The sequence below is a fragment of the Bos indicus genome, chromosome 5 (assembly GCF_029378745.1).
Source record: "Bos indicus isolate NIAB-ARS_2022 breed Sahiwal x Tharparkar chromosome 5, NIAB-ARS_B.indTharparkar_mat_pri_1.0, whole genome shotgun sequence".
Taxonomy (NCBI): Eukaryota; Metazoa; Chordata; class Mammalia; order Artiodactyla; family Bovidae; genus Bos; species Bos indicus.
In genome coordinates, this window is record NC_091764.1 from 64,315,679 (window position 1) to 64,328,723 (window position 13,045).

Sequence of the window (13,045 nt, forward strand, 5' to 3'; positions counted from 1 at the left end):
GCAAATTAAAACCACAATGATATGCCACTTCATACCCACTTGAAAGTCTAAAAAAGACAATCAATATTGATGACTATGTCAGAAATGGGACCCCTCATACATGCTGCTGCTGCTAAGTCGCTTCAGTCGTGTCCGACTCTGTGCGACCCCATAGACGGCAGCCCACCAGGCCCCGCTGTCCCTGGGATTCTCCAGGCAAGAACACTGGAGTGGGTTGCCATTTCCTTCTCCAGTGCACGAAAGGGAAAAGTGAAAGTGAAGTCGCTCAGTCATGTCTGACTCTTAGCCACCCATGGACTACAGCCTACCAGGCTCCTCTGTCCATGGAATTTTCCAGGCAAGAGTACTGGAGTGGGTTTCCATTGCCTTCTCTGCTCATACATGCTACCGGGAATGTAAAATAGTGCTGTCACTTTGGAAAGTAATTTGGCAGTTTCTTAAAAACACGCTTACCACGCAATCCACCAATTCCAATCCTAGGTATTTCCCAAGAGAAATGAAAAGATTTGTCCAAAGAAAGATTTGCACACAGATGTCCTTAACAATTTTGTTCATAATAGCCAGAGATGAGAAGCAACTAAATGTCCATCAACTGGTCAATGGATAGATACAATGTGATATGCTCATACAATAAACTATTTCACTGAAAGCAGCGAAGAAGGAACAAACTACTGATACAAGTTGTAACATGGACAAATCTGAAAATCATATTAAATGGAAGATGTCAGACACAAGAGACAATATACTGTATGGTATATAGTGTGTTGATTCCATTTATAGAAAATGTCTGTTAAAGGAAAATTTATAGAGACAGAAGGACTGATGGTTGCCTGGTGCAGTGTGAGGAATGGGAGACAAGGATTAATAGTATGAGGGTTCTCATTGGGATGATAGAAATGTTCTATCTGCTTTGTGCTTTATGGTGATGCTTGCACAACGTGATAAATTTACTAGAAATCATTGATTGTCCACTTGAAATGGGTAAGGTATATGATATGCAAAATATATCTCAGTAAATTCAGAGGAGGTAGTATGGGTTGGGGGGGATGGAGGAAAGATGGAAGAGGAGAAAGAAAGAGGGAGGAAAGAGAGAGCATGAGAACAGGACTGCATGAAGTCAGGCTGTTTGGATCTGAAACCTAGCAAGGCTAAATAAACCTCTCTTTGCCTCAGTTTCCTGTCAGTGAGGTTGGGGAAAATAATAATTAGCTTATCCACAAAGTAGTGTTGGAAAGAGTGTGATAATATGTAAACAATGCTTAACACAAAGTTTGGACCATAAAGACAGCAATATATATTAGCCATTATAATAATAATTATTATTATTGATGGTAGTATTTAACCTGCCTAGGATCCAGCTCATTTAGATCAACTTAATTCAAATCCTGGAGAAGGATTTGGACTGCGGCTGCAGAAGGCAGGGACTGATCTTGTGGAAATGACTCCGGGGGAGTCTGAGAGTCTAAAGCACAGGGTCGGTCAGTCCCCTGCAAGTTGGGAGACTGGACCTCTGGAACCTCACAGATGCAGGCTGTTTCTTCATGGCAGCAGCATTCGCGGAGGGGTCATCCTGCTGCCATCAGTGTGGGAGCAACATGTGCTGTTTCTACTCCAGTCCAACAAGGATTTTTCACTGCTGCATGCCAGATCCTGTTGGCTTGGAGGACAGTGGATTCCGGGGCACAGAGGAGGGACACCTAACCTTGTCTGTGAGGGCTTCTAGAGGAAGTGATGTCTCTGTGAGACGAGAATACGTTGGCATTTCCCAGATGAAGGGTGAGGAGAGTTACCCAGGCAGAAGGCACAGCTTGAGTAAACCCCAGAAGTGATAGGGAGATTGCAGAATTCAGTGAAGAGCTGATAGAAAGAGCAGAGTGACAAGAAGCAGGGCTAGAGTCACACAGAGTGTCTTCTGTGCCATGATAAAGAATTTAGGTTTATTCTGAAGACAATGAAGACCAGGGAAGAGCACTAAGCAGGTTCTAGGACTGGCTCAGTTACCTTCAGTTTGATGGTCCCAATGGCACTTAACACGCTACACCGTAAGTGAGCCTGCTCTGTTGATCAGACAAATGCCCTCCTAGAGGCATATGGCTTGGGTTTTGTGTTTAGCCTCCTCAAATGCAAACGTTCCTCCAAGGACCACATCCGTACTGGTGTCTGATGCAAAAACTGCTTCAACTCACCCAAGAGAGGCATAAAAGGCCCTAATGCAGTGACTGAGAGCCTGTCTTGGGGGCCAGACCTCAGAAAAGCAGAGGACTTGTGGGTGTTTAACACACTTCGCCCTGGGTGCTTGCTCTGGCTGAGAGCCATTAATAAGCCCAGCGGCCAAGGGACAGGTATTGTGCCGGTTACTATAGCATCACCTTGGAAAGGATCCCTCAGTGAAAGCCACAGCTGAGCTGAGTGAGGCAGGAAGGGAATGTGGTCAGAAGCAGCAGGAGGGGCTGGAGGTAGGCTGCAGAGGCTTTCGCTGGTCGCAGGACACTTCATGGGCTGGAGCCCCCTTTAGCTTCTCCAGCTGCGGCCCAGGGAGGGAGCCGGGCTGCACTCAGCCTGAGAGTGGCTGCCTGAGACAGCACCACAGGCTGCTGCTGAGCTGGGAGCTGAGAGGGGCTGAATTCCCAGTCACAGATCATCTGGCCTCTCCTGTTTGGGGGCGCGGGTGTTGTGTCTCATCTGGAAAGATCTGGGCTGGGTTTCATGCCTTTTTGATTTTAAATAGTCACCTCCCTGAGAACTGACTTCCAGGTGTTCATCGAGGAAAGCAGAGTGATCCCCATGCTGGAAATGAAGGATGAGAGTTCCTGAGACTGACTGTTGAAGGCTTGGAGGTACCCTGGTATCACAATGCCTTTTAAAGCATTCAATACCTTCAAAGAAAAAATTTTGAAACCTGGAAAGGAGGGAGTGAAGAACGCTGTGGGAGATTCGTTGGGGATTTTACAAAGGTAAAGTCTGAATGCAAACTTTAGATTTATTTCAGAGTAGCTTCACATTGCTGATGGTGTTTGAAAGAATTTTTCTCATGTTTTTAAAGCTACATTTTAAAAAGGAGTGGGAGGGTCAGAATAAAGGGCTTCTGAAGCCACTTCCAGCTCCAACAGACTACACCTGGAGGAAAAGAAGATGCATCAAAAGGATAAGGTTAAATTAGGAAAACACCAAGACAAGCACTCCGTTTATGCAGCAAAATTAGCACTTATTGGACACAGTAATATTGCAAGTTATGTGTTTGTCATTGAATTAGAAAATATTTGGGGATATAACACTTTATGTTAATTCAATAGTAACAACAAAACCAGGAACCACTTTGCATGGTTATGCTTTGAGTTGAAATAATTTTTAAGAATTTTTCACTGCAGATGAAAATTAGGTATTTTCAAATTGTATAAGCTTGTAATATAAACTGTATGAAGTGGTTCTTGATTGTATAGTTTTCAAAAAGAAGGATTATTGCACAATAATATGAAGAAAGTAACTTTAAAAATTAGTATTTAAAACAGAAAATCTTACATGATTAAATGGGAAAGTGTTAAGTGGTGTCACTGAATTGAATGTTTTTGTCCAAACAAAAAAATAGATTCTTTTTTTTAAAGTAAAATATATTATTATTGAAAGGAGAATTTGCTATAAATGAGTGAATTGATGTGATATTTAATTTGTGGTTTTTAAAATAGACATAGTAAATGCCCTCCTAGGTTTTATAAATGAATTAATAAGCAGTTCTTATGTGCAAGGTAAAATGATTCTTTTAATTTCTTTGATGTAAATAAATGTGAAAATAACTTTGATAAAATTTTTATCATTATTTCTAATTATGATGAATGAAAATTTCCCTTGGCATCTGCTTTTAACTTTTCTATCTATGTTTTCTCATAAATTTAAAAACTAGCCCACAGATTCATTCCACTTCTTGTGTTTTATAATACATAGACTCCTGCCAGTGTTAATTTTTCCACTGTATCCCTTTGGTGAGCTTAGCAAGAGAACTGAGTTGGGTACCTTATTACTTTGGTAATTAAAAACAAAAAGTTTCAGTCAGAACTACACTGAATTTTCATGTATAAATGAAAACCTACCTCAGTGACAGCAGGATAAACTAGCTAAACACAGGAAATGATTATAATAACCTTTTCTTTTAAGAGTGTTTTATTCTTCTGTGGAGCACTCCTGGGTAACATCTTTTTATGGTGGTGTTTCATTTGATTAAAAATGCAAAAGGAAGCACAGTGGCTTAATTGGCATATTCAAGTTATGACAACTATTTAGCTTTATATAAATACTTAGGAGTGTTCTTTTTCAACTTTAGCTGCTTTTTAAGATTTAATCACTTTTCTCAGTCCTAAGTGCTGGTTTTACTATGTTTGATTGAATGATCCACTTGAATATCCTTTTGTTTACCAGATTGGTTTGCTTTAGGGATATAACAAAATCAGTAATTTCCAAGTTGTGCGACTTCAACCCCAAATTAAGCTATGTGTCTATTACTCTGAAGAGTTTTCTCAGAATTGGCTCACTGAACAATTAAAAAAAAAAAAAAACCCTGCTATCATAGTTCTAGATAGAGAGCACACTTAATACATGCTAGATGTTATCATTGTTGTCATAATTATAGAATGATTGGTTTTAGAATAAAGCTAAATTCATACCTCGTCTTTCAGTGATCCCTGGAGAGAAATTATTGACAGAGGTAGGCATTAACTGACTGGCAATCTGAAGTGATCCTCAACTCTGGTGGTCTTTGAGCAGAGCTCCAGAATTAGGGCTCCTCCAGCAAAAACAGCTCTGCTGTTTTAACACTTGGTGTTAACCTCAAGTCTATAAGATAAATAAATATATATATATATATATATATATATATATATATATATAATGCTTTGCCCAGAACCTGGTATGTAATGGATGTTTCCTCTCATCATTGATTTTTATGTAAAACCAGTCAACAGGATCCAGTGTAATAAAAAAGTTACAAAGAAATGTTTTCTGTTTTGTAAGGGGCAGGAACATTGGGAAGTTAAGAATCCCGACTTTCTAACTTAGCAATCAGTATAAATCATAGATGTCTAATAATGTTTACTACTAAGATCATCATCTGAATGGAATTTTCTGTATGCTTTTGAACTGTGGGGTCTTCCTCATGGTCAAGGGAGAGGTAAATGCATAGACAAGTGTCTGGAGTCCAACCATGGGGCTGATTACAGCCAGACACTGTCAGTCTTCCTGGAGAGCAGAGTCATTGATAAGAAGCAGCTGAGCAATTCATCAGCTAAAGGTACATTAATATTTTTGAAATGTAGGAAGATGATGCATTCACTTATCGTCCACTCTTGGAACAGATAGAAGGCATTGCATTTGGAAATTAATGTCCAGAAACTGATATACAGACTTTTTTCAGCTTAAATGATGAATGTTCTCTAATTGCTTATGTGTAGTGAATGATAGTAATAACACTATGTTCCAGGTACCATTAATTCTATTAACAACCCTATGAGGGAGGGCCAATTATAATCACAGTTTTACGGATGAGAAAACTGTGGCACAGAGAGGTTAAGTAAGTCGCCTTGGCATTGCATTGGCAGGCAGGTTCTTTTACCACCAGTGCCACCTGGGAAGAAAGCTCAAAGAGGTTAACTAGGCCAAAGTCACACAGCTAAGTAAATGGAAGAGTACAAATCCAAACTAAGGGACGCTGATGCATAGATTGGATGGAGATTGGAGAAGAGATGCATCCAGGGTGTCACTCAAGGTTTTTTTCTGAGCAACCAAAGGAACAAAACTGTCATTACTTGGAATGTGAAAAGCTTCAGGAATTAACTTTTTTTTTTAGAGGAACTCAGTTTGGATATGTTACGTTTGAGATGCTGATCATGTGTCTACAAAGATGTCAAATAAATCTAGATATGAAAATTGAAATCTGTTAGCATATGCATGGTGTCTAAAGCCCAGAGATGAGTGAGGTCACCTAGAAAGTACAGACAGAAAACAAAAGAGATCTATAAACTGAGCTCTGGGCATCCCAGTGTTTACAGGTTGAGGAAGTAACAACTCAGCTTAAGAGACAAAACAGGAGTGTTGCAGGGATTAGAAGGACCACCAAGTGAGTGTGGTATCCATGAAGGAATCAAAGTCGTCAAGGAAGAAAGAATAATCAGTAGTGTCAAGTGCTGCTCACAGGTCAACTAGATGAGGACTGGAAAGAGCCTTTGGGTTGAACCATGTGGACTCATGGTTGACTCACTGGAAAAGACCCTGATGCTGGGAAATATTGAAGGCAGGAAGAGAAGGGGATGACAGAGGATGAGATGGTTGGATAGCATCACCGACTCAATGGACATGAGTTTGAGCAAGCTCCAGGAATTGGTGATGGATAGGGAAGCCTGGAATGCTGCAGTCCATGGGGTTACAAAGAGTCAGACATGACTGAGCGACTGAACTGAACTGAACCACGTGGAGGGCATTGATAGCCCAAGAAGAACAATTTTGGTGGACAGGTTGGGAGATATACCCGTTTGGAGTGTGTACAAGAGAGAATGGGACAAAGGGAAGTGAGACACTGACTTCTGAGTTTTTCTATAAGAGGAAGGTGAGAAATAGGCAGGTAGCTGAAAGAGAAAGTGTTTTTATTTTAAATGTTGATGTGGGACAAATAAGGGCATATTTGTAGACAGTAGGAACGTTCTAGTAGAGAGGAGAAATAATTGATGAAATATGTGGATAGGGATTTCCTTGAGTACATGAGAGGCAACGAGATCTAGTGCCCAGGGAAAGAGGTTGGCCTTAGCTAGAGGCTTGGAAGACAATCATAGAAGAAAACGTAGAACACACCAGCACACACGCAGGTAGGTTACAAAAGTGCATTGGGAGGTTGATGTTCTCTTCCGATTACTTCCATATTCTTGCATATTTATTAAGCTACCATTCAGACCTCACAAATTAAAGTTGAAAGTTCCTTTCCTGTTTTATCACTGCACTTCACCTTGATTTCAAGAAAACCTACATCATCCAGCAATTACAACTGTGTATGTGTCTTTCTTCCTCTAAGAGCTGAAGGAGGTCAGAAACCGGGTCACTTTCTTTATTCTTCCATAACACTCAGTATAGTGCCTGACACACAGTAGGCACTCAGTAAATATTTGATGAGCTGAATTAAATGCAGTACATTTGCTCTCTCTCAGCACAGTTCAGTTGCTCAGTCGTGTCCGACTTTTTGCAACCCCATGGACCGTAGCACGGCAGGCTTCCCTGTCCAGGCTCTCTCTATATGTGCTTTAACCTCATTTGCTTGAGTCATAAGAAGCTACTATGATGATCTCTGCTATGAATTGGTGGGCAAATTATTTGTGTTTCTATGTAGTCTGTTAGACATTGTATTAGTTATTAATGAATATGATACTCTTGAAAACATATAAGCTTTGCTTATTTTTACAAAGACTTGGACCTTAATTGGCCATCTTCAGAAGGGTTATGGTATGTGTGATGATGCAAACAGCTCCTTTTATTATTGACAGATAGTGTTCAGTTTTCCCAATTACTTTTTTTTTTTTAAAGAAGAGAGTAAATTCACTGCAATGGACTGCCATAATCTGAATTTATGGGACTCAATGAGAAATCATGCCCTCTGTTTAAAAAGTGCCAGAGAATCACCTTGGAACCATTTAAGAAAGAACAGATACACAACCAACTGGTTTGTGCTGTGATAGAAAATGTACCTCCTTACCTAGTATTGTATTAAGACTTAGAAAAAGAAGAAAAAATAATCTGAAAATAAATCGATTTTTTGCTGTATATCTTTTAGCAGGCTTCAAGTGACATTAAAATTAAAGTCAAACATAATAGTCAGCTAGGTCATGTCATGTGGATGAAGTTTATAGATACTCTTTCAGCAGGATATTCAGTAAGGCATATTGTTGAGGATACAAACTCTGGACTTGAACTTGCATCCTACCTCAGAGGATTTAGTTTTTTGTCTATAAATGGACAAGATAACACTATCTACCTTGTGTAGCTGTTATGAGATTAAAATAAGTTAATGTCTATAAGGGTGCAACACAATACCCAGAATATCAGTAAATTTTAACCAGTATAATTTATTTTAGTAATAATGATGATGATGTTAAAACATGCAGGATGCATCCTACTCTGAGTTTTCCTTTTTCTTTCTTGGTACACTTTTTCTTCTTGCCTAGTATACTTTGTAATCCTGGTCTTTCTTCCCTGTCCATTTGCCTGCTGTAGGAAAATTGATGGGACCAATGAGGAAGAAGTTAACATTGAGCTGAATGAAGAAGGGAGGCCAGTGCAGACGCCCAGGCAGAAGCCCCCACTCTGTGACTGCCACTGCTGTGGGGTCCCCAAGCGCTACATCATTGCTATCATGAGTGGGCTGGGGTTCTGCATTTCCTTTGGCATTCGGTGCAATCTTGGAGTTGCCATTGTGGAAATGGTCAATAACAGCACTGTATATGTTGATGGAAAACCGGAAATTCAGGTCAGTGTCTGTCTATGTCAGTGTCTTTTAGCAACAGCTGTATTAACGTTTTAAATTCTTAAAGTAAAACACACAGGGGACTTCCTTGGTGGTCCGGTGGTTAAGACTCTGCACTTCCACTGCAGGAGATGAGGGTTTGATGCCCGGGTGGGGATCTAAGATCCCCCATGCCACATGCTGCTGCTGCTGCTGCTAAGTCGCTTCAGTCATGTCCGACTCTGTGCGACCCCATAGACGGCAGCCCACCAGGAGCGACTTAAATAAATAAGTAAATAAAATAAAACTTTAAAAAACACATAGGATCACAAAGGAAACCAATTATTTTAAATACAGATAACAAACTAAGAATTGAATTTGTGATATAGAAACTTATGGGTCTCTTTATGAACACATCAGATGACAAAATCTAGCAATGGGTCTAATAATTTCTGTAATTTTGGTGTTTGAAGGGTGAACAATAATTTGAGATAATGACAACAGCCATCATGGGATAGAACATATTTACAATTTCCTCTAGTAATAGAATCACAAGTCCTGATAATATGACTGGGGTTTGTTGCTTACATTCACAATTATAGGAAATGCTGCTTTATTAGTTAGTAGCAATAAAGATGCTGATTTTTCCCCATTCAAGTTCATAGATCCACAGGATTCTATCCACAGACTCCAGTTAAGAATCCTGGTAAAAGGATAGAATGAGGTAAGCATCAAAAGAAGGAGGCAACAGGTAAAGTGGGGTTAGGTCGTGGAGAGCCCGGCAAGTCTAAGGGGAGTCAGGCGTGGGCTTTAAGCAGAGAAATGGTACCATCAGATCCATACTCCAGGATGATCACTGTCCAGCCAGTCATCTCCCTGTGGATCCAGTGGATCAGGACTGGAGTGAACAGAGGCAGAAGGCCCCATTCAAAGGCTCTTGTAGTCATAAGCAAGCCTATAGTGATGTCACTTAAACAGTACTGTTTTCATGAACCACTGAAAAGATGAAATCTGGTTTGTTTCTTAAATGATAAGCTTTGAGAAGTATTGAGATTATGGGAGAATAAAACAAAAACGTATGCCCAGTGGATACCCAATATATCTGTTTCATTGTGTTGAATGCACACACTGGAGTGACTCATGTGGAAATCCATCTGTTTGCAGAGGGACTTCTAGCACTGTGTACATGACCTTCCCAAAGTACTTACTACCCCTTCTCCCCAAGCCCTGGCAACCACAAGTTTGTTTTCTAAGTCTGTGAGTCTCTTTCTGTTTTGTAAGTAAGTTCATTTATATCCTTTTTTTTTTTTTTTAGATTCCATGTATAAAGGATATCAAATATTTCTCCTCTTTCTGATCTGATTTACTTCACTCAGTATTACACTCGGTCCATCCCTGTTGCTGCATGTAGCATTATTTCATTCTTTTTAATGGCTGAATATCCCATCATGTATACATACCACATCTTCTTCATCCATTTCTCTGTTGATGGACATTTAGGTTGCTTCCATGTCTTGGCTGGGGCTTCCATGGTGGCTCAGATGGTAAAGAATCTGCCTGCAGTGCGGGAGACCTGGGTTGGGAAGGTCCCCTGCAGGAGGGCATGGTAACCCGCTCTAGTATTCTTGCCTGGAGAATCCCCATTGACAAAGGAGTCTGGTGGGCTACAGTCCATGTGGTTGCAAAGGGTTGGACATGACTGAGTGACTAAGCACAGACACACATACACACAGACACACACACACATGCCTTGGCTATTGTGAACTGCTGCCATGAACATTGGGGTGTATGTATCCTTTCGGATCATGTTTTTCTCCACATATATGCCCAGGAGTAGGATTGCAGGGTCATAAGGTAGCTCTATGTGTGGTTTATTAAGGAACCTCCATATTGTTCTCCATAATGGCTGTACCAATTTACATTCCCACCAACAGTGCAGGAGGGTTCCTTTCTTGCAGAGAGACTTCTAATAGTTCTCCAGTCTCTACCCATGTTTGGGAAAGCATTTAGATCAGAGTTTCCCAAACTGGTGTCTGGACACCACTGTTCTGTAGGCTGTGCTTTGAAGAAGGTGTCATATGAACTAGGAACCTTTACTGTGCTGCGTCCTCTGAGAATCTCCGAGTGGGCCATGGTGTGCCTTATTTCCTGGGCTTAACTACAGAATGCTTTCCTTCATGCTGTGTCTATCAGCATTACCTGGAACAGTTTCTGCCAAATACTGATTTCAGTTCATTAAAAAGAAGTCTCTTTAGTTGGCCTGCAGATTCCCCAGCCCTTTTTCTTTTTTAACTAAGAGATTATTCTACCAGAAGAAAAGGGTACCATGGAGATTCTTCTAACCATTCTCTTTTTTATGCCACAGTTGAATCTGTTTTTAAAAGGATATCCTGGTTGTTTATTTTGCGGGAGAGGGGCAGGGAGGGCAGTAGAGGTGTAAGAAGGATGTCATACAGTTTGAAAATAAAGAATGATGGACATTAATGAGGTTTCAGATGTGTATCACATGCATTCTGGCAGCCTTTTGTGAGGAAAGGCAGCTAATTAAACTTGTCTGCTAAGGCCTGGATCAAAATGAGATGCTGGTTTGCATTTGTTTGTTGCATGAAAAGATAGGCCTAGGTTAACAGAATTTGCTTTGAGGCAAATGGAAAAGGCATTTTGATAAACTTAAGAAACAATGTTGTGTGTGCTCTCTAGTTTCTATGGTTTTGCCCTCTGGAGTCTTAGAGAAACTGATTAAGATCTAAAATATGCTTTACATCATTTTCTCTGGCATCATAAGTAAGAGTTTAGTAGCATTTCAGAAGTTCCAATTTATAGCAGGCCATTTCTCACTTATCCAAATAGAACAAAGCTGAGATACCATCTGAGCATGTTCAACCCAAGGACAAAGATTTCACTAATTGTATTAAGAAAGCCTCTCAATGGCTGGTAATTTTGTTTTGTTGGCTTTATTGGAGAAAAACTAGATATTTTGCACTGAGATATTTTTTAAATCTTTATTTTCAGTAAAGGGAGAAAAGTAAGTAGTATGGATAGGTGTGTGTGCTCAGTTGCTCAGTCGTGTCTGACTATTTGCAGCCCCATACACTGTATAGCCTGCCAGGCTCTTCTGTCCATGGAATTTTCCAGGCAAGAATATTGGAGTGGGTTCCATTTCCTACTCCAGGTATAAATAGGTAGGCCTTGCAAATAACTGGCATATATTCTGATAGTCTGATATATTCTGATAGTATAAACGGTAGCTTCAGTTGATGTGTGAAACATAATCATTTTTTTAGTTTAATAATTATGAGTTTTAAAACATGTGAATCATATAGAACAGTGTCTGGCATGTGGTAAGCAATAAATGACTGAAGTTTGAGAAACTTGGAGATTAGTTCTCATTACCCTCAGGAAAAATCCAAACTCCTCATGAATCATGTAGGGTTAAGAAGAATCGGGCTTTGGAATCTGCCAGACCTGGTTTCAAATTTGACTCTGTTGTTTATTAGCTCTGGAACCTTGAGCAAGTTGCCCTTCTGTCCTGGTTAGGGATTGCTGGTTGCAAAGAACAGAAATGGGAAACCAGCTCAAGTTAAAAAAGACATGACTGTAGGGCTTTGGGGATCTCAGGAAAGTGAAGGGTGGAAAGCTATCTGCCATGTATGCTTGTGCAGTCTGTGCCCCAGACAAGGGAGCCAGCCTGAGGAGGGACTGAGATCCAGGCTGTACTGCACTGTGGGGAGAAGGAGTCAGGAGGGGCAGAGTGGAGCTGGACCTCATGGGAACTAGGAAATCCTCAGCTTACTCTCCAACTTTCTGGCCTTTCAGGGTCTTGCGTCTGCTTCTCTCTGAGTCGGCTCCATTCTCCCAGGTCTCTTCCTGGACTGTTTTTTCTTTTCCATGGTATCTCACTGCTCTCCAAAGCCGAAGTTCCTCAAGCCGTTGCCTTGCTGGGGAGCTGACTTACTTGGCCCTGACTCCAATGGAACTTGTTTCAAGTGTGCAGTATTGTCTAACTAGAATCTCTGGGTTCAGATTAGAGAGAGAGAGAAAGAGAAAGGAGAGAGAGAGACAGAGAGAGTCCAGCCTATACGTTGGCTCCCTCTATTCAGGTGTCCATCCACAGTCACAGGGGAGAGGCCCTTGGCACTGAGGGGAGGAGAAGAATCCTCTTAGAAGGAAATGTGAGCAGGGAGGTAGAACCTGGCACTTCTAGAAATTCTTTACTAAGTCTCATTGCTTTGTATTGTGAAATGGGAATAAAAGGCCTGATTGCAGATCAAACGAGATAATCTGGTACCAATATATTGAACAACTCTATTACTTTCCTAAGGCTGCTGTAACAAATGACCATGAACATGTGGCTTAAAAACAATGGGAATTTAGTCTCTCATAGTCAGGGAGGCCAGAAATCAACTCGGCGTTGGAGGGAGCCACACTCCCTCCAAAGGCTCCAGGGGAGAATCCGTCTTTGCCTTTCCCAGCTTTGGCGGCTCCGAGTGTTCCTTGGCTTGTGGCAGCATCACTCTAGTCTCTGCCTCCATCTTCACATGGCCTTCTTTCCTCTTATGTCTCAAGTCTCCCCCT

The 13,045-nt window shown here is 40.9% G+C and overlaps 1 protein-coding gene across 1 annotated transcript in view; it reads left to right on the forward strand.

Moving 5' to 3' along the window:
* The first annotated feature begins 1,496 nt into the window (after positions 1-1,496).
* SLC17A8 (solute carrier family 17 member 8) overlaps positions 1,497-13,045 on the forward strand; it is a 40,549-nt gene continuing 29,000 nt past the window's right edge. The window contains exons 1-2 of the mRNA XM_019961148.2: positions 1,497-2,954; positions 8,242-8,494. Of these exons, the coding sequence (XP_019816707.2) occupies positions 2,854-2,954; positions 8,242-8,494 (354 nt within the window). The 5' untranslated portion in view covers positions 1,497-2,853. The remainder of the gene's footprint in view (positions 2,955-8,241; positions 8,495-13,045) is intronic.